This window comes from Sminthopsis crassicaudata, chromosome 2, assembly GCF_048593235.1.
Source record: "Sminthopsis crassicaudata isolate SCR6 chromosome 2, ASM4859323v1, whole genome shotgun sequence".
Classification (NCBI taxonomy): domain Eukaryota; kingdom Metazoa; phylum Chordata; class Mammalia; order Dasyuromorphia; family Dasyuridae; genus Sminthopsis; species Sminthopsis crassicaudata.
This window is the reverse complement of record NC_133618.1, coordinates 50193307-50218793: the sequence shown is the minus strand read 5'-3', so window position 1 is coordinate 50218793 and position 25487 is coordinate 50193307. Positions and strand designations below refer to the sequence as shown.

The 25487-nt window shown below is 33.3% G+C and overlaps 1 protein-coding gene across 11 annotated transcripts in view; it reads left to right on the top strand.

Annotated features, from left to right (window-relative positions):
* ZC3H18 (zinc finger CCCH-type containing 18) overlaps window positions 1-25487 on the top strand; it is an 83115-nt gene that overhangs the window by 11720 nt on the left and 45908 nt on the right. For 6 of the 11 annotated variants that reach the window (XR_012485859.1, XM_074286222.1, XM_074286216.1 and 3 more), the window contains exons 3-9: window positions 6473-6557; window positions 6936-7016; window positions 10616-10764; window positions 11131-11223; window positions 13178-13335; window positions 20016-20133; window positions 21085-21353. Coding sequence is in view for 10 of the 11 variants with exons in the window: in XM_074286222.1 (XP_074142323.1) it covers window positions 6473-6557; window positions 6936-7016; window positions 10616-10764; window positions 11131-11223; window positions 13178-13335; window positions 20016-20133; window positions 21085-21353 (953 nt within the window). In the remaining variant the exon portion in view is untranslated. The remainder of the gene's footprint in view (window positions 1-6472; window positions 6558-6935; window positions 7017-10615; window positions 10765-11130; window positions 11224-13177; window positions 13336-20015; window positions 20134-21084; window positions 21354-25487) is intronic. The other 5 variants (XM_074286223.1, XM_074286220.1, XM_074286224.1 and 2 more) reach the window with 1 other exon arrangement.

Genomic DNA, 25487 nt, shown 5'->3' with positions numbered 1-25487 from the left:
CTAGAGCCTTCCATGCTCATATTAAACTGAAAAGCCACAGTCGAACATACTGTACATTAGCCCCAACATAATGATGTCAACCTTTACCCTCTTCTCTTCTGATTTCCCTATTTCTATTCATAGTAGAGACAGCTAGAAGTGGTGAGAGGATCTTGGAGTCAGGAAGACATGAAGTCAGATCTGGCCTCAGATACTCCATAGATGTGTGACTCTGGTCAAGTCACTTAACCACTATCTGCTTCAGTTTCCTTACCTCTAAGGAGATCATAATAGTACCAAACTCCCAGAGTTGTTAATGAGGATAAGATGAAACAGTATCTATAAAGTACTTAGCACATAGGCCTGGCATATAATAAGAGGCTTATAAATGCTTGTCTCTATATAATACCATTGTGCCTCCAATTACCCAAGTCTCTCACCTTGGTGATGTTCTCAATTTATTCATCTTACATACCAGTTATTTGTCAAATCTTGCCATTTGTATCTTTACAATATCTCTTGTATTTATCTCCTTTTCTCTACTTAATACCTGCCACAGTAGCTCTGGCACTTATCACTTCTCACCTGGACCATCACAGTGGCCTAATTGTAAAGCCTCACCCTGGCACATGTCTCTCTTCTTCCATATGGCTGCCAAAATGTTTTTCCTAAAATGTTTGTCCCCCTATACGGCTCCTTATTACATCTGGGGTCAACTGCATTGGTCCAACTTTCCTTTCAAACCCTTATTACCTGTCATTCCCTCTTATATGTTAGGCCCAACCAACTGGTGGTGTTATTGTTGATCATATGTGACATTCCATTGTCCATCTCCACACCTTAACCCTATCTCTCATGTCACAAATTTGTTACCTTTACCTCTTAGAAACTCTAGCTGTTTTGAAGATTTAGCTTTAGTGCCTTCTACACTGGATCTTTTCCTGATCTGCTGCTGACTGCTAAGGCCTCCCCTCATTAAGTAATACCACTTTTGTTTTTAGCTCCCATGCAGATATTTGCATTGATTAATATACATTTATTAAGCATGAAAATCTGTGATCTTGTTCCATTTTCCAATAGAATGTAAACATCCTTCATTAAGAAACTGTTTTATTGTTACTTGATATCTCCCAATACCTGGTATAGAGTAGATCCTTCATATTTGTTGGTTGATTCGAATTTCTTCCACAGAGACACTGCCCATGTGACTTTGGTTACTCAATTCCCTTGCTCCTTAGATATTCTCATCTGTAAAAGAAGGTTGATATAGGTGACTTCTGAGGTCTGTTCCCACTCTAAATCTCTAATTTTGTGATCCCTACTGAATGAATTCTAAATATCGTAAAACCTCAAGTAAAAATAATGTCACAAAAATGGGATGTTCTTGTGCACTAACCTTTGGTTAACCACAAAACCTTTGTATTGTTACTCATATTGAAAATCTTCCTAAAATGTAATAGTCTTCTTTCCTGTTGTAGTAGGAAATGAATGGGGACTTTTATAAGACTAGGATTTAATCCGAATTATTTACTTATTTATTTTTCTGAGTGGCATTTTGTTGCTATTTGACCATTTAATTAGTTAAGACAAAGTACTAATTACAGTGTATTTTTCCTTTCACTCTCATTTAGGACTAGTTTTCTTTAGAGAGCAAAATCTTCCACAAGCACATGCCATAACTCTTAAGTCTTAGTCAATTCACAATGTATTCAAAGATAAACATATGGGATAGTGTGGATAGTCTAGTATGAATTTTTACCATAATAAAAAAATAAATCTTATCCTGGGATAGTACTGTATGAATGACCAATTTTAAAATTTTTCTTTGCTCCTTCAAATCTTATGTCCCATAATAAATTTAACCTGCTAGGGTATTGGTCCTTTTAGGTCAGTTTTCATTGATATTTATTTGTATATTTTCTTTATCAAACACACCAGTATTGAGTTTTCATTCCTCTTTAATTTTGCCTACTGCTTTAGTGGTTGGGAATAAGTGGGAAATCAGTACAAAATCTTAGTTGTTTGGTACAGGATCTGATATTTAAAAACTGGAAAATACTTTTGGCTTTGAGTGGCATAATGACTTTTTACATATTTATTACATGAAGCAAAGAATATTTTCATGCTGTGATATGTTGGTTGTCTAAAATTTCCCAAATTAAGAAAAAAAATCTGATACTTGGATTCTTTTTTTTTTTTTTTTTTTTTGTTTTTAATAAAGAAAATTATAGAGCATATTCATAGCATCCAGGAAGGTTTTGATTGATTTGATTAACAATCATCTCATTTAAACCTTTTTAAGAATAGCATAGAGATTTCATTACCAAAGAAGATCTTGTCTTGTTATTTCATTGTGTCTTTATCTCAGCATCCACAAGAACTACAAGTATTTATTAATTGTGTTAATTCTAGAAAGTGACTTTTTCTCCCTAATTTACCAGTACTTCTCTGTTAGGATAACACACACACACACACACACACACACACACACACACACACACACACACACACACAGCTATTTGTCCTTTTAAATTATAGGTTATTGTTGCAGGTAAACTGCTCCCTTCCTTTGTCTCTCCCATCATTTTTGTAGTCTTTACTTTAATTAATTATGGCACCAAGGTATACATTAATCTTTTTGAACATGTTTTACTTGAACCAACATTTTTTACTAATGCTTTGTATCACTGATAAAATTTTCTATTTATGCCAAACTTTTGAATTATTTTGATTGCAAGGTAAAGGAATAAAGAAATCATTGACAACTAATCCATGAATGAGACTGATTTTAATGAAGAATTTGAGGCCCGGTCCAACCAGGCCAGCCTTCTTTTTTGATGGGGATTCTACAGGGCATAGTGTGGCATGATATGGTCAAATTCTTTGGCATCAGCTCTTTTAGGATTGTCTTAGATTTCCACTGGCTCATATCATCTTTATATGTGAATTATCCATGAATTTATTAAACCTTTTAAAATATATTTCATATTTTCAAGTCAGGTAAAGTTTCATAAATGTGTAGTCTGCATTGTGAATTAGAACTTTTTGTGCTAAGCTTGCCATTTAATAATAGCTAACATTTATGTAGCACTTTAACATTTGCAAATACTTTGCACATATTGTCTCATTTGATCCTCAAAACAACCCTATGAGGTGAGGTAGCTGCTATTATTTATCCCTGTTTTGTGGGAAACTGAGGTAGAGAAAAATTGTACAGTGAGGATTTTTCCTACTTGTGAGTGAGAGCAGATGTGAAATGTTTCTATGGGGCATCTTTTCATTTTAATATTTCAGAATTTAATGAATAAGCCCATTTTTACCTTCACTATTTTATTTGTGATTTTGTATCCTTCAATTATATTCTTTTTCAGTTTTTTGCTTTTCCAAATTGAAGTCTTTTTTTTTTTAATCCTTACATACCTGTTAAAACATTTTTCTGTTCATATTATCTTTCTTAAGATCTTCTGAAGGTTTTGGCATCTTTGTTATCAGTTTTATCTGAGTGGAATCTATTATGATTTTATATACAAACAAGAGAATATGTCAGGTTTCTGTTATTCTTGATGATGCCAGCATTTTGCTATTCTTTTGGACACCTATTGAACCATTGTCTTAAGATAATGTTTTGTATCAATCTCAAATTCAAAGAAAAATTGCATGTGGTTTTATTTGCTGAGGTGATCATTAGTATTACACTTTATTATAAATTCTGCCCTCATTAGATAAGTTTGAATCTGTTGTCTTTTCTCTGCCTTTTGGTTATTTTGGTCATATTGTATGGTTCTGATGCCTGATAGATAATTACCAGATTATGAGAAGCAAGCATCTGTTTGAAAGACTTAACTTGAATAATCAACAAACTAATTGTAGCTTAAATTATTCTTTAAATAATTTTAAAATTGCTTGTTTTTATTTATTTTTATTTAGGGTGTCCCTTTTCCTAGTGCTTTATGCATATTGCAAGATTTATATTGGTAGGAAATGACAGTATGCTTTAATCATCTACAATTTAGAATTCTGAACTAATTATTTTTTTGAAAATTCAACTAGTTATATTGTATTTTAAAATTTTATAATTAGAATTTAGAATTAGAATTTTTAGTTCACTTCTTAATGGTCTTAACAATATTTGTCATGTACTCATTTTTGGAAATTATTGTCCAATATAATAATATGATGATGATAATTATGATGTCTAATAATTTATATTTACATATACATGTATAAATGTATGTGGGAGAGAGAGAAAGCATGCGATAGCACACATGGGCTTGCCATGTGCCAGGCACTGTGCTAAGTGTTTCTACAGATACTATTTCGTCTGATATTTACAACAGCCCTATGAGGTAGGTATTACTGTGACTCCCATTTTACAGTTGAGGAAACAGAATGACTTGCCCTATGTATGGCAAACACTTAGTAGAATCTGAAGCCACATTTGAACTCAGATCTTCTTGACTCGAGCCTGGTCCTCTGTCTATTAAGTCACCTAGATATCTATAATTTTATTATCTATGCTTGACCTTTTAGGATTAACAGGAAGAGTTAAGTGTCTATGAACCTTTCAAAAAAAAAAAAGTTTTTCTACTGTGAAAAAAGGAAAAAAGAAATCATCTTTTGAGGTTACTTTTTTTATAATTTTACTGAATTGACTGTTAACAGTTTCTTGATGAAATTCATTGAGAATTTTTCAGCATATCATTTATCCTTGCTGCCTAGCCATTTTCAGTTAAATTGACTTTAATATTAGATGTAATATCAGGTAATGATCACATAATTTTATGAGGGAATCTTTTTCAAAAAGAGCTAAATGGAAAATGGGAAAAGAATAGACTTAAATTACCATAAACAGTATGAATTTGATGCTTTCATAAAAATAAAAGACATTGGGGCAGCTAGGTGGCACAGTGGATAGAGCAGCAGGAGGACCCGAGTTCAAATGTGGTCTCAGACACTTAATACCTCCTAGCTGTGTGACCCTGGGCAAGTCACTTAACCACAGCCTCAGAGGAAAAAAAGTTAAAAAAAATAAAAGACATTTACTAACTTCCTTGGGAAAGATTAGCTTTAGAAATCTTTCCTTTTAATTGTTTAAATAAGGTTTTCATAATTTCAAAACTGATTTGTACTTAAATTTTACTTTCAGAAAATATAAAACATTAACAAGCCCACAACATCTTACCAAGTAGAAAAATATTCTGTACGACAATGATAATAGAATAATTTTGTATTATTTACATGATAATACATGATGTGATATGAGTTCTTCACTTAATGGGCTCAGGGAATATCTTATTTTCAGAGTAGATGAAATATAGATATTACTATTTCAGTACTTTGACAAATGTTTTTTCATCAGTGTAGATACTTCCACTGCTTATCCACATTCTCTCATCCTGTATGATTCTTCTATCTCCTTCAATCTTTTCATAAATCCTCCAAAGAAGACCTTCTCTATGTGGGCAAGGGGGAAGGGAACAAGCATTTACTAAGCATCTTCTGTGTGCCAGACACTGCATTAAGTGCTTGCAAATATTATCTCATGCTATCAGCATGTAAAAGGCTTTTCTCTGGATGTTTTATGCCTATCTATTTAACTTTCATTCTCTATATAATGAACCAACTTCCTTTTTTTCATGAAGCATAGCATAAATAATGATTTTTACTCTACTTGTCATATACAAGTCCTTGATGGTAATTTGTTACAGCCTAGTAATGCCTACTCCTAAGAATCAAATCATGCAAATATTTATGCTTTTAAAATTTGTCCCATTACCAATTAAACTCATGATAATAATGATATTTCTACTGTCTACTTCAGGGTTGTGAGGAACATATAGTGCAGACTTTAAATGGATTAAATTGTGAAGTACAAAAAACTCTTTAGTCATTTGCCTAACTAGCCAAATTTTCTCATCCCTTATAAATTTAAGTTACCCATGGGGAGAAGGTTGGGATTGGTTTGTTTTTTAAACTCAACCTGAGATTTCTCTGGTTAATATCAGGAACTCACCTGCCAATATAGATCAACAGCTTGTCTGTAACTTAAGTAGGCTTTGAGCAGGGGTGGGGAATGGCTGACTCTGAAATCATCTGATTGCTTGATACCACAACCTCTTGTTGCTTGATTTCTTTAAGTTGATAATTTTCTATGACCCTCAAATGATGTTATAAATATCTAAAAGGACCTCGCCGGAAAAAAGCTCCCCACCTTTGTCTTGAGAGAGTAGCTTCAACCACTGAAAAATTAAATGATTTGCTCACAGTCACCCAGCTAGTATGTGTCAGAAACAGGTCTTCCTTACTCCTGGCCAGTCTGCATCTTATCCATGGGCACTGAAAAGAAAATAGCCACAGTTTACTCCCTCTGGCTTTTCCATATATAAGCTTCATGACAATAGCACCTTGTCCAGATTTCTCTCTCCTCCTGCTTGTTGTGAAAGGAACTTTTATCATTGGAATTCCTATTACTTCATCTTATTCTCTGTTTCAGGATGATGATCTGGAAGAAGGAGAAGTAAAGGATCCTAGTGATAGGAAGGTGAGGCCTCGTCCCACCTGCCGATTCTTTATGAAAGGTAATTGTATATGTAGTCAGGTGGCTTGAGACCATCATTTGTAAAGCCTGTTACACCCCCCAAAATTGAGAGTGACTTCTTATTGAGAACAGAACAGTGTTCAGTACACTGGAATCTGATATTCTTTGGGTTCCATGCTGTGACATTATTTACAATCTTGTGTGTCTTGATACCACACCCCACTGTACTCATCTGATCATTAATAAAATAATTGATTAATAATAACCACCATACAGTTGGCAATATAGAAATGATTATAATGCCAGGACCTTATTTTAAAATTTTTTGTTTAAAAAAATTGCTTCTCATAAGGAAAGGCCCTTTTTACAAGGCCAAATTTTGAAGGTATTATCTTTGATCATGTCCCACCTCTATAAGGTGGGTTCCCCCTTTCAACAGGATGCAACAGAAACATTCTCGGCATGGATTTCAAAGCGGAGCAGCCTTCAGAAAGAAACGGTGATCTTTCTTCTCTATGAAATGAACAGTATGACTCTAGGTGGAACATCAGGTGGAAGTTTGACAAGATTTTTATCTTAAAAATCTGGACTAACACCTGTTTTCTTCACTTTTATCCTCTGTTTTTACTTTGAAACTTGCTTTAAGATACTATGGGAAGAGACTTTAATTTTGGGTTTATTTGTATAATTTTTTTGTTTTTGTTTTTTTCTTTTTGTTTTTCTTATGGAAAGGCTTTCATTTGTGATTTCAGAAACTCCGTTGTGAATTATGAATTTGAAATTAATTTATTTAGCAGGCTGCATGCTATATCATGTTCTTTTGACCATTTTATTTGCTGTGATCTTACTTATTCTTCCCTAGCAAGGTTGTAAAATGTTTTTTTCTTCTCATTTCAACCTACTTTCTTGCTCCCTTTTTTGACATTTGTTAATGCCAAATTAACTCTTTTCTCCATCCTCTGTTTTTAAGATCAAAATTTAAGATTTACCTAATGCAAATAGTGATTTGATCTTTATCTAATTGCTATTCCCAAATCAAAATGTCATATCATGATTTAAACTTGATTAATTTCTTTTGCATGTGGGAGAATTTAAAGTAGATTGTAATAATAATAGCTTTATAGCTTAAGAATTTTATATAAGAAAATTGGTTAAAAGAAAATTTTGGAATCATGAAAGGTAGAATTAAAAAAAACATCTAAATTCCTTTCCAGTTCTAAAATTTTGATTCTCTGCTCCTTTTTCTGAAATGGCTTATATAACTTTAAGTTAAAAATAACTTAACGCAAAACATTAATCCATAAGATATATCTTCTGTTAATTCAATATCTAATTCAGTTTAACTAGTTAGCAGCTAACTAGTTAAAATTAGTGCTATAATCTGTTCATATTTGGTCTAGTACTACTAGTCCTCTGGCTTTTATGGAAGTCTTAACTTCTGGAAGGAGCGACCATCTATAATACAAATAAATAAGGGAAATTTTTGACTTTGAATGGGGAGGTAATAATTATTGAGAAATCCTTATGTTTCATGCAAGAAAATTGTGTATAAAATAAGATAATAAATAAGTAGTAACTTAAGAAGAAGTGTAGTCCCTATATCAGCTTTAGGAGACCAAAAAATTCCCCACATAAAAGCATAGAGAAGCCTAGAATTACTTAGTGTAGAGCAGGGGTTCTCAAACTACGGCCCACGGGCCAGATGCAGCCTGCTGAGGACGTTTATTTGGCCTGCCAGGTTTTGGCAAATGGACTGAGGGGCGGAGACAGAGTATGAGTTTTTGTTTTTACTATAGTCTGGCCCTCCAACAGTCTGAGGGACAGTGAACTGGCCCCCTATTTAAAAAGTTTGAGGACCACTGGTGTAGAGACACAAAATATTCCTATACAGATCAGTAAATTCTAAAAGTATTACAGCACAGAACAGTAATTCATGTTCATAATGATGGCCTGAGTTATTGAAAAAAGTTTGTTATATTCAGCATATTCTGTTTAAGTAAGCTGGGAAATGTAATGTGTTTTGAAAACAAAAGTTACTGAAATAAATTGATTTTTTTTTTTTTAAAGGATAAGATTTAGTCATCTGGAAAACTTCATTCCTTAAAAATGCATGTGAGGTATCACTGTATATTCAGATATAAATTACCTAGGCATTCTCAAGAATCATATGGGATCATAACATGAAGAGCACAGAGGAACTTCAAAGATATTCAAGTCTCATTGCCTTATTTCATTTGCCCAATTACTCAACAAAATTCTACAATTTGTAGTCACACTAAATTATATAGTTCTGTGAAATAGTTATTTAGTTTAGGTGACCATCCTAAGTGAAAGTTAAACAAAAATTGCCATGATTCGTAAATATTTACAAAATGCTTCATATTTAAACACCTTCACTTCACATATATAGTTTTCTTTGAATTTAAGACATTAGTGAATTGGAATTTTTAAAAATTCCCATTGTCATATTGTAGCCTTTTATTTATGCTTCTTGTAGAATGTGGACCAATTCCATTCACCTTATTGGTTCTTTCCTATATTTTTGCCACTGCTGGCTTAGTTTTTCTTCCTTTTGTATTGTATACACATTGTATAAAAGTGTAGCCATGGGATTGATTTCTTTCTTTAGCTTCATTGTATGCATTCCTGAAGATATCAGAATCTTTGAATATTAAGAAGTTCCTATTGATGGAGATATTGGAAACAGGATAGAAAATGGTTGTTGAAAGCTTTGAATTATTTAGTTATTTAATTTTTTATCATTTTCCCTGGCTTACTATCAAATAAAGCTGAACAACAATATATATGAAAATGTATGGCTTTATTTTAGCAGCTTCTGCAACTTTTTTAGTCTCTATTAATGTTTTATTAAAAAAAAAATCAACTCTTTCTCATTCAGGCTTAATGGAGGAAAAGTGGGAAATGGGGACAAGAGTTAACCTAATGAGTTGCAGTTGCACCAAAGAATTGAAGAAAAACTAGTTAAAGATTATATCTTTAAACAGTATTCACTTTGAAAATGGCAGTTTGGTAAAGAATTATTCTATCATAGAAAGTATTGCAGTGGAAGTATTTCATAACAAGCTGCTGTAGCTGATTAAAATACTGGTAGTTTGAGTAATTTTTTTTTTTTAAATATTACTTGCAACTAATTTCTTAGGTAGGATTTCTTTTTATTTAAGAACTCTAAAATGTGAATAAGTTAAGGCCAAGTCTAGCCACTTTTTCACTGTAGTCTCTGTTTTTAGAGTTTGGCTCTATTTGACCAGAATGAAGGCATTGATTTTTTTTTTTTTTTTTTTTTTTTTTTTTCCTGATTCACTGATAAAGTAGTATCTTTTTTTTTTTTTTTTTTTTCCCTCTAAATACTCCTGAGCCGATTTCTGATATTGTAAGAAAATCATTTTGCTCCCTGCTTTAGGGCCATCTTACAGCTTGCTTAAGCTGATGGTCATAGGTCAGAGATGTATAACACTGTGCTGAAGTAGGAGAAATGGGGTACGTTTCTTCCAGATTTTTTACATATAGGTGGATCATCATACCTTGTCTATTAAGTTTCCCATTGGTAAAGGCATGTGTAGTTTGAGGGTTTTTTCCCCATTGCCCTAAGCAGCTTAACACAGTGCCTAATTCTTAATAAATATTTGTTGACTTTATTGTCCATATTGAAGGTATAACTTCTAGAATATTATTCAAATACTCAATTTCTTATACATGTAATTCATTCCTGGTGATTTTAACCATCTATTTGATGAATATTTTTATCCTTCAAACTGAATATATGATTAAGAGCTAATTTGTAAGAACAAATTATTTTTTAAGAAAGACACATCTGAGTTAATTATATTGTTTTTCAGTTGAAGATTCATATTAATATCTAATTTCATGCAAGAAAATCAGTTAAAGCTTCAACTGATTTGCTTTAACTAAAAAGGAAAGAATACTTATTGTCTGTGTCTTTGGAATTTATGAAATATTATATAGTATCTTGAATTTCTTTATCCTATACAAAACTATTAATAGAGTTTTTTTAATTAATAGAGTTTTAAAAAAAAAATAGATGTGGACAAATTCTTACCTGATTTTATGTTTTAATAGGTCATTGTACATGGGGGATGAATTGTAGGTTTATCCATCCTGGAGTGAATGACAAAGGAAATTATTCTTTGATCACAAAACCAGACCCTTTTCCACCCAATGGTGCACCACCTGTTGGACCTCATCCATTGATGCCAGCCAATCCTTGGGTATGAACTTCTCTTTTCATTAAAGCCTTGTGGAGTGTAGGGTGGGGATAAATTTGAGTATAGGGTGGGGATAAATTTCAGCCCTAAAATATTGTTTTGATACCAACTGAATAAGAAATTCTGAGATTTGTTAGTGTTCTGAAACTTAAATCTGATGACTTCTCTAGTCGTAAGAAGGCATTTTTGCAGTTTTAGGTAATATGTTTTCAAATGCATGTTTTCTCTGTGTTAATGGTTCTAGACATTTCATTTATCAAGGTGGCTGTAACACAGTTTGGATAGCTTATGATTATATTTGTCATTTCTACTTTCTGGAATCCAGTAAAAGTTTATTTATTTGTTTATTTTTGGTCATTCTTTTACTAGGGTGGACCAGTTGTTGATGAAATTCTGCCTCCACCACCTCCAGAACCCCCAACAGAGAGTGCCTGGGAGAGAGGACTCCGGCATGCAAAGGAGGTAAAAGGACTGCAGAAAACCTGAAAAGAAAAATACAGTCTTCTTCATTGCCTAAAATTCATTATTAGCATTTATCTGATCCAGAGAGAATGAAATGAAACACAGTAAAGCCACTGGAAATTATTTTCACACTTCTGTGGACTCATGCTATCCGAATTTGGAGTCAGAGGACCTGGGTTCGAATCCTGCTTCTGCTGCTTACTACCTGTTTGTCACTTCCCTCCCCCTTTAGGCCTCAGTTTACCCATCTGTAAAATATAGGGTTGGAATAGATGATCTTGAATTTTCTTCCAGTTTAAATACTATAGTCCTAATTATATCTTTCATTTTATTTTGCTGTTGGTTTTTGTTTGTTTTGTTTTAGTTTTAGTTTTTTTTTTTTTTTTTTTTTTTTTTAAGAAGAAACATAGATAAATAATATATTCCTAAATTTTAAAGATTTCCTTAGATTATATGGTCTCATTCCCTGGAAAAGGCACAAGACTGCCTATATGGAAAAAGAGATTAGATTTATTTAATATTTTTAAAAGCAACATAGTGTAGTAGCAAAAGCAAAGGTTTTGAAATCAAAAGGTCTGAGTCCTAGCTTTAAAATTAGCTGTGACTGACCATAAAGAAGTCACTTCATCTGTCTGGAAATCGTGATAGAACATCTCATAAGAGAAAAATATTTGAACTTTGTAATATACAAATATATGAGATATAGATGAGTTATTACTAGTTTTATATTTGATTGAAATGAAACCAAATTTAGTAATTTGTCAGGTACATTGTGCAAGTATGCTCTTCTAGAAAGTTTAATTTGCTCTTATTCTTTTTTCTTTTTTTTTTTTTAATTTAAATTTTTTATTTTCAAAACATGCAAGGATAATTTTTCAACATTGACCCTTGAAAAACCTCTTTTTCCAATTTTCCCCCCTCCTTTCTTCCCACTCCCACTCCTTTATGTAAATAATCCAATATATATTAAACATGGTAAAAATATATTTAACTTGCTCTTAAATAAAATTTCTTACTAGAGCAAATTTCACAAAATATAATTGACCTAAAGGTCTGTGGCTTACAGCCTTGCTTAATTTAACTTCAACACTAAGGAATCATCCCCTTCCTTAACTTCCATAAAATTCTTCACAAAAATCTTTGTATAGATAAAGTGTTGCCCCCTGTCTTGGATGTAACTTCATTTCTGGAAAAATTCTTAATGATAAGCAAATTAGTTACTTCATTTTTCTGTCTTCTATAGATATTTTTTTTTTTCTCTTATCTTACCACACTCTCTTTCTTCTTTCATCACTTTTTTTTTTAAACTTGAGTTGACCTTAACAGCTATGTTAACACTTAGCTTTTTTTTTTTTTTTTTTTTTTTTTTAAAGTCTTAGCCCTGTTGTAATTAGGTTTTTGTCTACTATTCTACTATTTGCAGTCTTGGCTCAACTCCAAAAGTATTTGTAGATAATGATAGGATCATTGCCTCTTGGAATATAAGTAAAATCCATGGCTATGTTTGGTGGGCCTAGCTTAAATGCTAGATGCAACTCTGATGGTTTAATGAAGACCTTGATTTACTTCTTTCCTCAAAAAAACCAATGGCCTTTAGGATCATGGGATCTGGAAAGGCCTTTAAAGATCTAACATAAAGGCCTCATTTTACAAATGAAGAAGCTGAGTCCCAAAGAATTTTCACTTTGTTGATAACTTTTCTGTGCTTTGACTGTTTTACAAAGCTATAGGCATCATATAGTATCTCCACCATTATGCAGCTTCTGCCTGACTTCTGTGTTAATTTTTAGCATCCTTTCCACTCAGGGTCTCTGGGAGTGCTAGATGCCAAACCAGAATACAGGTGACTGCTAATTTTTCCCCTTCCCTTTCCCTACCCCTTCCCATCCTCAGTTATTGTGATAATATTTCCTTTTTAAATGATTTATATATCATTTTATTCTTGTAATGATAGGTTTTAAAAAAGGCAACCATTCGAAAAGAACAGGAACCTGATTTTGAAGAAAAAAGGTTTACAGTGACCATTGGAGAAGATGAGCGAGAATTTGACAAAGAAAATGAATTTTTCAGAGAATGGAATTATCGGATTACTAGAGATGTCAGAGATACAGCGTAAGAAATGAAACCATTTTTCTTTAATGATTTGTGGGAGGGAAATGCCAATATATCTTTCTGTTAATCTCCGAACTCTTTGGTAGTTATTTAGATGAGGAATTGCTTCCCTTCTTTTTTAAGCTGTCTACTTAGTTGAAAAAATGAAAAACATCAGTGCAGTAGGTAATAAGTTGTGATTGTCAAGAGTGTATTAACTTGTTATAGTGTAATATATTTGTCATCTCTGAAACAAATTGACTATATATTAGTAATTGACTCTTCTTTTATTCAGATTGTATTTAGTACCAAGCTATCTGCTGTTCCCATTGAGTTTAGGAGCATATGTTGTAGTTTTAGGAGCCTTGTTCTCCTTTCTGCTTCCCTCAGCCCTTCATGTTCTCATCAGGAAACAGGAAATCTGTAGCGTTCGACACAAAAACACAGAAGGCATACTTCAAGCCTTGACTTGGGGGTTGGGTTACTGATCCCTCTGCCAACCAACACTGCTGCCTTTGTTTCTCTTCACCATGTTGCTGGAAATTTTGACTATGGGAGCTGCTTTTGGCAGCAGAGAGCTGTTTTTGTAGTTTAGTGGGATCACAGCTTTTCTCTGTAAGTTTATTATTTATATCACCTTTCAGGCATAAAAATACCTTAAAGCCCAGTTTCTATCAAAGAGAAGCATTTTGGTTCATTCTAGTTACTTGGCATAAACTAAAAATGCTTTTAACAATTCAGATTGATTTATCAATATTTTACAGTTATAGTTAGTCATTTTTTTACCTTTGGTCATGGAAAAATTCATCATATATCAACATGAATTGCATTAATGAATTTAAATTAAAAAAATAAAAATTTAGTGATGAATGGGACTTTTGTCTAGAATTCAGTCATATAACTTTAACTGACCCTTGATTTCTTAAGTATATTTTGAAATGAACATATATGCAAACATAACCTCAGAATATCCCTTATAGTCTATATTCAAAGAAAACCCAATTCTAGCTTTTTTTTTTTTTTTTTTTTTTTTTTTTTTTTTTTTTTTTTGGCTGAGGCAATTGGGGTTAAATGACTTGCCCAGGGTCACACAACTAGGAAGTGTTAAGTGTCTGAGGCCAAATTTGAACTCAGGTCCTCCCGACTTCAGGGCTGGTGCTCTATCCACAATACCACTAGCTGCCCCCAACTTTGTCCTTTTAATGACTGAGATAAAGATGTAAATGAAACTTTTATTTATGCCTAGTAAATAGTAGGTTCTTAGGTACTCTTTGTGGAATGAATAAAAGAAAATGTTGACTAGGTCTTTTTTTTGCTCTCAGAAGAGTGATAATCTGTTAGTTTCACCAAATAAGTATAATCAGAACTGCTAGAAAGGAATAAACCCTAAGTCAAAGTGTCAGGGATTTAAAGACCTATGTGGATGAAGCATTTTGCTAATGAAAAGACATTTGGACCCAGTGAATTAGTATTTGGAATTTTTCTGGATCATATCTTGTCTCTTCTACAAAGAAAATATATGCTATAGATTGTTCTTGTTTTATTGCATAATATGGGGAAAGATTCAAATGATAATTGTGAATGGATTATTTGGATTATTTCCCATGAAGTAAATATCCAGAGTGGTTCACAAGTCTGGACATGTTTTATAAAAGAAATTGGACAAGAGATGGAAGGATAGGAATTTAATAGAACAAAAAATATAGTGGATATATGAAGGGACAGCCATTAATTTAAAGCCCCTTCACCTTTTGTCTTTTCTGTTATTAAAGATATATCAGCTCTTCACTCCTGGTGGAGCACACTAAAATCTCTTCTAATTAAAAATCTGCCATAACTGCTCATGATAATAGATATGATTTATATTTATGTAGTATGTTAAGGGTTACAAAACCGCTTTCCCCACCACAACCCTGTATAGATATATCAATCAGTACTGACATAATTACCTGTTTTAGGCTTGAAGATACTGAGATTCGGAAGATAAGCATTTTATCCAAAACTACAGTGTCAGAGCCATAATTCCCTGATTCTATGACTTCAAGCCAAGAGCTCTGTACCATATTGTGTCCAGTGACTATACAGTACTTTGGAAATATTATGAAATTGTGTGTGGGAGTGTATGTATGTATGCTTATGTATTCTCCTAACAGGAAAAGGAGCATATTTGGCACAGCATATTAGAGTACAAATAATAAATTCAGGCCATGTGCTGTGGTGGTGGTGGTGGTGTTTTAAATAATTTAAGATTTAAAAAATCACTTTGGAAAGTGGAGAGAATACTCTTCATTTGAGTTTTCAACCCATCTGAAAAGGACAGTTAGTTAATATTGGAAAGTAATATCATAACTTTATGTCTTCCATATAACAAATGCCTTGATTCTTGAATGTCAGATTGAAGGTATCATTAGCATCAATGTTCTGATATAAAACACTATAATCCCCAAATGCTATAGTCTTAAGTATTCATGTTGATATCCTGCTCATTTTTAAGTTTAAGATCTCGTTTAATAAGCTTCCAATGTGTTCATTATCATCTCTGTGCTAACAAATATATTTGGTTTGAATCTCTTACCTGAAATTCACTCTCACATTACTCATTATTTGCTGGACATTTTCATTTGAGAATCTTCCCACTTCCATCAGCACTTCAAACTCCTGGTTCTAGAAAAGATTTCTTGGTTTAAATACTAGGTTTGTGATCTTGGGCAAGTAACTTAAGCTCCATGACTCTTAGTTTCTTTAGTAAAAAGGGTGATGATGTTTTATGTAATATTAATCTCAGAATCTTGTGGTTTAAATCAGTTAGTTTCTGTAAGGTGCTTTGTAAACATTAAAATACCATATAAATATCCATTATTAATATTATTATAAATATACCCCTCATCCAAACTTTGCTAATTTCTCAAGTACACCATCATCCCAATCAGCCTAGTTCACACCTCCTAGAGGCCTTCTTATCCTTTCATTCTCTCATATTGAAACATTGAAAGCCTTTCATAGGTCCAGATCCAGCCTCCCTTTCTGGATTTATTTCATATTATTTCCCTTCACACATACTTTTCCAATCAAACAGGCATATATGCTCTTCTTTGAACTTGGCATTTCATCATTTTCTTCCTCCATGTTTTTTACAGGCTATCCCCATATGCCTGGAATAAACTTTCTCCACATCTTAAAATCTCTAACTTCATCAAGGTTCAATTTAAGTCCTACCTCCTCTTTAATGATTTTCTACTTATTAGTGTTCTTTCCCTGTTCATATGATTAAATTTATTTGAGTAAATGTGTGTTTCCTGTTACTTCCCCCACTAGAAGATAAGCTCTCTGAAGGTAGAAACTTCCCCTTTGTGTTTTATCCCTGGCATAGTATCTTCTGCATAGTAGATGCTAATAAATGGTTTTTAATTGAATTAAGCACTTAACCTTTTGTAGGCTATACCTTTAAGTAAAGGTATATAACCTGCCTTTGTGTAGATTGCAATCTATGCAATATAAGGCAAAATTATAGATAAAATTTAATAAAACTGTTAGATGAAAAATGAGAGGTTCAAAGTGAAGTGGTAAGTGAGTTCTAAAAAGGAAATTGTTGGGTTTCTATTGGATTAGAATATGTTCTGGAACAATTCCATAGAGGAGTTGGAATTTTACTTGGGTTTTTTAAAAAATGAATCAGTAAGTAGTAGAATATTTTAAGCATTGCATGAGCAAAGGCATGCAACTTAGGGCTTGTTTGGCAGGGCAGAAGTTGTTTCATTTTGGCAAGAGAAAAGTATATGGAGAGTAGTAATAGATGAGACAGGAAGAAAAGTTGCCTTGAATGCCAGAGTGAGGTGCTAGTTGTAATTTTATCTGATTAGAGGCTATCAGGAGCAACTGAAAATATTAGCCAAGTAGTGACCTGACCAGATCTGATCTTAGAAAGTTGATTGTAGCTAGTGTTATGAAAGATGGATTGGAATGAAAAAAGAGTAGAACAGGAAGTTCTGTTAGGAATGTATTCCAATAATCAAGGTGATGAGTGAGAATGCAGTCATTTTGGGCACTGCCTGTTTCAGAACTACATGGAAAATAACATCCTAAGACAACTTTGTCAAAGGAAAGTGATTTCTTCTTTCATTAAATTTTTACAGAAATTAAACACAATTTAGTCCTATGAGAATTATTTTAGGAAAAGGAATTTCTTTTCTATAAGATTACAGTCCTAACATATAGCTATAGTACTTGTATTGATCACAATGAAGTTTAGTTTAACTTTATCCTAAAGTGAGAAACTTAATATATATACTTAGCCCTGTCTTAAATAAAGATCTCTCTGTAAGTATAGTAGGGGGTGATTTTTGAAACAAATTAGAAATAGCACAGTAGCTATATAACATTTAAAAACAGGGCACCATTGACACAAATAAAACCATGTAGAAAAAATTGGTAGAGGCATCAAAGCAAGAAGACAAACAAAATTGTTACAAATAAATAAAAGGCATATTTGCTGGAGTGGGTGAAAATTGATCAGATTTTAGGGGGAAGGGATAATTGTTGTTTTAAATAGGACCTGAAGATGGAAGCAAAACTTCCTATGCAAATTTAGAAGACTTTTTATCTTTTAGATAACTTGGTGAGGGAAGCTTCAAAAAATTAATCAAAGATGACTAAGTAGATTATGTCTACCTAAGAAATTTTTAGCTTATAATTTATAGAAAAATTTTACTAGCTGATATATTATGGTTCTACTCAACTTAAGCAGGGTGACTATTTTCTAGTTGCTAACTTTGCCTATTGCTACTATGGAGAAATAAATGAGAAAAAATTATAAGGAATTACACCATCTGGGAGTTTTAAATTCGTTTCCAATTTGTAAACAAACATCTAGAAGCCCTGAGGTTTCAGTTCAAGAGTTCAGATCTAAATTGGGTACCTGATGTCATTTCCATTTGCTTGTATGGGTAGTAGAAATTGCCAGAATTTCCCGATACTTAATTGGGTTTTTCTAGGTCTTAAGCAGGTAGCAGGTTATTGCCAGGGAATGAATCATTTGGGTAGTTGTAAAACCATACTTGTTCTTTTTTCTTACATCTCTTCTTGTCATATTTCCTCTGTTCTTGCTTATTAGTGCTTGAGGGCATAAGTGACTCAAGCATTACTTGTTTAGAAAAACTTTGATATCTTTTCCCTTCGTTTCTCTTAGATCTTTGAGCTTCATCACCAGTATTGATTCTTGATTCTTTTCATCAAATATTTGAGTAATAGGTGTATTCTGGGTGGTGTACTGTTTGCTTCTCAGATAAAGTATCTAAAATTATTCTTGCTTTTAAAAGAATTGACGATCTATCAGAAGATACAAATAACTAATGGGAGACAGAATGTGATCAGAAGATGGACCTGACATTTTGTGCTGTGGAAAAACTTGAGGGAGATATTTCTTGCAGCTAAGTATAGACTAGGGAAGCTGTCACAAAAGGACTCCTTAATTGGGTCTTGAAAAAGGGAGAAACTTTTATCCCCTTCCCATAGACTTATTACCAGTGGGTGCTGAAATAGAATGAAAGAGTTCTGAAAAATTAGGTTGGCATTAGCTTTTACCAGATCTTGAAATGTTAGAAAAGGGTTATTCTATACACAAATGGAAAACCACTAAAGTTTAGTGATTGTGGTTGTTTTTAGCAGATGAGTGATATAATAAAAGCCTATGGTCTGAGTATTAGGAGGATTAAAGGGCAAAGTAGAGAAGTAAAAATGCTTGATGCCAAAGATCCAGTTAGGAGACTATTATATTCTTGGATAAGATCTTGTATTACAGTGATTGCTTTGGAAGGAGAAAGAAGAGGATTAATTTGGAAGATATAGAAGAGGTAAAATTAGCAGTATTGACAGAAGTGAATTAGATGGCAGTGTTAGGAGAAAGATGAGGAAGAAGGGAAGAGTCAAAAGGTTTTTTTTTTTGTTTTGTTTTGTTTTTAAGTGTTCAGGACTAAGTCAATAAAGATGCTATAGTGTGTGATATAAAGAACTAGAGTTCTGGAAGGATGTCAGAGTAGAATATAGATTTTTGAGTCATCTAAAATGAAATCATTGAAGCCACAAATAAAAATACTAAGGGACAATTGGAAATGGATTCTTCTCTTCCTTCTTCCCATCTCCCTTCCTCAAATTCTAATCAATTGACTAAAATTTAAAAAGAAAAAAAAAGTTAAAAATTAAGTAGAAAGTTTTGTATGCCTTCATGTGTATAATGGCTATTTTTCTTGACTTCTCAAAGGGTGGGTGAGGGCTTGGAGGAAGGGAGAAAATTTGGAATTGGAAGTTTTTAAAAAACCAAATAAATAAATAAATAAAATATTCTACTAAGAAAGTTCTGCTCAATTTATGTCATCTCAGATTCCATTTGTGGAAGCCTTCCTTGATTACTCCAAATCCTGTTGATTCCATTTTCTAGCTCTGATGTTTATCGTCCATGCTATATACTGAGCAATATATTATAGACTTTCTTATCATCTGATTACTTTATATGTATGTTGTTTTTCTCTCCAGTTAGATGTGGGCATCTTGTGATTAGAATTCATAATTTGATTTGGGTCTCCTCTAGTATAAAGCACAATTAGGATGTAAGTTCTGAATCCTTGTTAATTCATAATGTATGCATACTTTTTTTTATCCATTCTCCAAATAAAATTTACTTTCAATCTTTTTTTTTCTTTCTTCAGACTTGAACCATATTCAGATCCTTATTATGATTATGAAATAGAACGATTTTGGCGTGGTGGACAATATGAGAACTTCAGAGTGCAATACACAGAAACTGAACCATATCATAATTATCGAGTAAGTCTGAATCAAATATGCATATTTAAATTTTTTGCTTTTTTTTTTTATGCTGCAGGGTTTTTTTATGTTTTTTATTCTTTTTAAGATTTGTTTGAATTTTGTTGACAGTGCCTAGGTTATCATAGCTAAAATGAATGATTAAGATTTCTACTTAGAATTAAATTTAATTCAGATCTTTACTAAATTTGTGATTACCACAAAGGATTAAATATTAATGGTGTGTTGATTATCGTTCATTCTCATTTCATTATAGTCAGTTTGTAGATCTGAATTCTGAGCACTTTTTTGGGGGGTAAGTAGGGTACTTAAAGCTGCATTTCTTAATGTTTTAAAGATATATAATCTAGACTCAACTAGTTCAGATTGGATTTTCTGGCCAGTTAGTCTGTACTTTTGAATAACTAGTCCATGATCAAGTATTTGCAAGTAGTTCATAATAAAAGTAACTTTAATTGGCCTGATGACCACATTAGAAAAATATATCCTTAATGTCAGGAAAGAATTCTGCTGATTAGCTTTGTGCTTGTACCAGGGTAGGGTTTGGTTGCTCTTGCACAGGATATCACCACAAGACAATGTAAAGCCAGTTCCTCACCTTTATACAATAATTAGGGATTGAAAGTGAGGGAGCACTTAGTTTTTGTACTATGATAGACTTGAACATTTCAGAATAAGAATAGAGGAAAGTCTCAAAATAGGTCTTTGTTGCTATACCAGAGATAGTATTTGTTGAACTGAATTTAATAATCAAACTTTATTTTAGCAACTCTGGTTTTGTGTGTAATCCATTCCTTAACATTGTTCCCAGTAACAACTTCATTGTTTCCTATTTTCTCAAGTGAAACTTTGAAATTACTCATTATTCAAAACTATAAACTTTGTTTCTTTTATAATCAAATAAGTAAATGTGTTTAAATAGTTTTGTGTTTTGTATATTTTTTAACTCAGGAGAGGGAAAGGGAACGAGAGAGAGAAAATAGACAGAGAGAACGGGAACGGGAACGTGAGAGAGACCGAGAAAGGGAGCGGCGACAAAGGGAGAGAGAGCGAGAGAGAGAAAGAGAACGGGACAAAGAACGCCAACGAAGGAAAGAGGAGTGGGAACGAGAACGAGCCAAGAGAGATGAAAAAGACAGGCAGCACAGAGACCGGGACAGAGAAAAAGAGCGAGAAAAAGAAAAGGAAAAACCAAAACCTAGATCCCCTCAACCACCAAGGTAGGATATTTCCCAAGTATGTTGGGTGTAAGGGCAGGTGAGATTTGGGAGTATTTGCCATCTCCTCCAGTAGACTTGATATTCCAGTTAAGACAATTACTCATTTCTGTTCTGTGTTCCCTGGGACATAATTTTTTTATTCTTTTGGCGCTGAAGGAAGTTAAAAGACACTACCTTTACAGTTTTGTTTTTTAGATTAGAAAGTTTTTAACTTAAGAGAATTTGGTTATTTTTTTCAACACTAAAATACAGCCAGGAGATCCAGGAGGTTGTTTTTTCTAAACCCCTTTAAGTTTTGTACAATTGATACAGTAGTGTCTTCACATATGGTGACCAGTATAATCTGATGATTACTTTCTCAACCAGTCTACTAGGACTTATAACAAACCTTCCATCCTATGATGCTTTAATTGCTTACTTGAATAGTATTTACTTGAGTAGGAAAACAGACTGTACGTATCAAATAATGGATTTTTAAAAATAAGAACATTGGTGTGGTTTTTACATAGTTTTAAAATACTTTGAACTCTAAAAATCTTACATAAAGATACTTTTATGATATGCTAAAAGTCAAAGATATAATTATATAATATTTTGCAATTACATAGTATTGAAGTCAGTATTCTTGTAACTTCTTGGGGGAGAAGTTATAAATAATGTCATAATAGGGCATGATTGGGCTGATGTCTGAGGACTTAGTCCAGATATAGATTTTCTTAACAAATATTGAAATTTGTCCGTCTTGAAACTTTTTTGGATTCATCTCCAAGTCAGCTGTTCTCCCTTCTCCTTTTTCTCTTTTTTTCCCTTCTTCTTTCTAAAACTGTTATTGTCATTTGTATCTCAAGACAAAACTTTGAGGACTTAAAAATTAGTTCATGAGGAACAGTTTGGGAAGTCCTCATCTAAATTCTAAATGATTATCAAAGTGCTAGATTTGGAAGGAAACTTGAGTTCACACATCCAACTTAAGATACTTGTGATCTTAGCCTTAATCACTAAATGGGTGTGGCTTCAGTCAAATGGATACCTGTTGAAGATCTTAGCTTTAAAAAGTCCAAGCTGTCCCCTTGCATCTACAGCCATCTGCACCCTTCTTGACCTCTGGCCATTGGAACCAAATGGCTCTGGAGGGGAAAGTAAAGCAGGTGACTTTGCACAGCTCTCCCTCTCTTCAATCCAGTTCACTTGCATGTCATGGCTTTACCCCCCTGATGTCATGCTCCTCATGGAGAAGGAAGGACCAACAGCAACAACCTGCCCCTAGGTGGTGTGGCAGATAAGGCTCTGGCGGCAAATTAGGAAGAATGGAGAAAGAAATTGCAAAACAACTCCAGTGTCTTTGCCAAGAAAACCCTAAATGAGATTACAAGGAGTCAGACTGCCGAAATGACTAAACAGTAACAAAAATGGTGAGGTTATGGTTAGAGTTCTTCTGCAGCCGAATTTCCTTTTTTGCAAAAATAAGAAAAATATACTTCCTGCTTCATAAAATTGTTAAAAGAAAAAAGCACTGCAAAAATAGAAGTTCTCTCTGTGTGTTAGAAATGAAGAATAATGGGCTTAAATGTACCCTATGATCTCCCAGGCTTAGTTATGCAAAATTGAGGTCTAAATTCTTCATTAAGGTAAATATAGTACTTGAGGTGTGGGCTAGAGGAGGAGTAAGAGAAACAGACAAATACAAAGATAGATAACAGAAGAAAAAAGATGATTAACTCTGAGCACAATGTCCTAAAAGTTTTTAAGAGAAGAGAATTAGTTAAATTTTATTGCAAAATTTGTTTCCTTTTAAAATTTCTGATGTATATATCAAAATTTTACTTTCCTGACTTAGAGCAGTTTAAATTATATCTACTTTATAGAAAAATTTTATAGTGACTTTTACTTAGCTATTGGATTTTTTTTTTTATTTTTTTTTTTTAATCAACTACCATTTACTAAGCACCTAACATAAGTACTATTGGAGAGAAATGCTGGAATACAAAGATCGAGGTGAAACTGTGTCCCTAAAGAAATTAAATTATGACATTATGACATACACACTTATAAATATATACACAACAAATATAAAGTAATTTTTGTAAGGGAAAGATAGGAGGAAATTTTTAAAAAGGTCTGTTGTGAAAGGTTATTGTTGAGCTGAGTCTTGATGAAAACTAAAGATCCTTGGAGGCAAAAATGAGGAAATAATGCCTTCCAGTCATGGTAACTAGCCAGTGCAAAGATGAGAATATGGAGTGCAGGTTATGGCATATGGGGAGTGTGAAGGGGAGTGATGTGTCAGAAGACAAAATGGTTGTTGGAGACCAAGTTGTAAAGTTGTATTTAAATGACAAATAGAAAAGTTTATATTTGACTCAGGAATTAATAGGGAGCCACTGGAATCTAAAGAGGAGGATAACCTATGCTTTAGGAAAGTTGCTAAGGCAGCTGTATGGAGGATAGATTGGAGTAAGAAGAAACTTAAGCTAAGAAGTCTATTAGAACTAGTTCACACTTTAGGAGAACTAACTAGCAAGATAGAAGAAAATTAAATCAAGACATATTATAAAAGTCAAAGGGAAACTGAATTTTTGGAGTGAGAAGTTGAGGGTGATACTGTTGTTATTATCCTGAGTACCTGAGAATGAGTGATATCTCTATCAGTGATACCTGAGACATTTGTAAAATACCTAGTTTGAAAAGTCCAAAAGGCAATTGGATATAAGGGACTGGAGGAGAACTCTGACTAGGTCACTCACTAGCATAGAGCTTAGGAGATCATGAAATAAGAGAGTGGAGAAAGGAAAGAGGAGGCCCAAGAAGGCATCATGACACACTCTGAATAAGGGAGTAGAATGTGGTTACCCAGTCAAGCCAACTGAGAAAGAGCAGTCAGGAAGAAGAGAGAGTATCCAGGAATAGGAGATAGTCAACAGCGTTAACACTTTGGAGAGGTTAAGAAAGATGACAATTGAGAAAAAGTAATCAGATTTAGCAGTTAAGACATGATTGGTAACTTTGGAGAGAGCAGTTTCGTTGTATTAAGGTTGAAAACCAGAGTGAAAGAATTTGAGAAAGCACTGAGAGGAGGAGGAGTAGATGCAGAGAGTGAAGGCAGATTTTTTCCTAGGAGTTTGGCTGAAAAGGGAAGGGAAAGATATTTGGCACAACTCAGAGAGGACCGTCCCATTTCTTTATTGGTTAGTGAATGGGAGGGGGGAATAGATAATGGTAAGCAATAATAATACTGTTTGTCATGATTTAAAGATAGTACTATTCAACTATTCTTTTTTTAAATTAATAATCATTTACTCATCTTAGTTTGTTGTCGTCCCCCCCCCCCCCCCATGTCCCCATCTTCACCTCTAGGGAGGAAATCAAAGCCCCCTGCAATAAATACACACTCAAATAGAACATATCCCCAAATTATCCATGATTAAAAAATGTATGTCTTACTCTATATCTAATCCATCACCTCTCCAGAGGGGAGGCAGCATTCTGCATTATAGTTGATTATAGAGTTTTTAGTTTTTCAAAATGTACATTTTTATAATGTTATTATATTATAAATTATTCTGGTTCTGCTCATTGCACTCTGCATCTGTCCTACCCTTTCCTTATTTGTATGGCTTCTATTTGTACCCCTTGATTATGCGAGAAAATAAGTTCTTCCTTCCTGTTCCTCTCCTTTCTTCCTTGTATGCTTCCCTCCTCCTGCCTCCACTTTCCTGTTTGCAAGATCATTACAATATAACACAAATAATCCCAGATCAACTATCCTATTGAACTCCCTCTAAGATCCCAGATGACATTGCAGCTTTCAGGATGCTTTATCATTTCTCTACCCTTTAGAAGGCAAATACTTCATCCTTATTGGTAACTTATAATCTTTTTCCTCTCGTGTTTGTAGTTCAAAGTTTCTTCTCAACTCCAAACTTTTATTAGGAGTAGTTAGAAATCCATTTTCATTACAGGTTCATTTTCTACCTATAGTATTACATTTTGTTTTCCTAGATAAGTTATTCTTGGTTATAAGGTTTTGCCTTTGTTTTCTGTTATTCCTTGCTCCTTTGTCATGGTAAGGACTTAGAACTATATTCTTCTGGCAAATTAAGGTTTTTTCTCTTTGGTGTTGACACTCTGGATTTT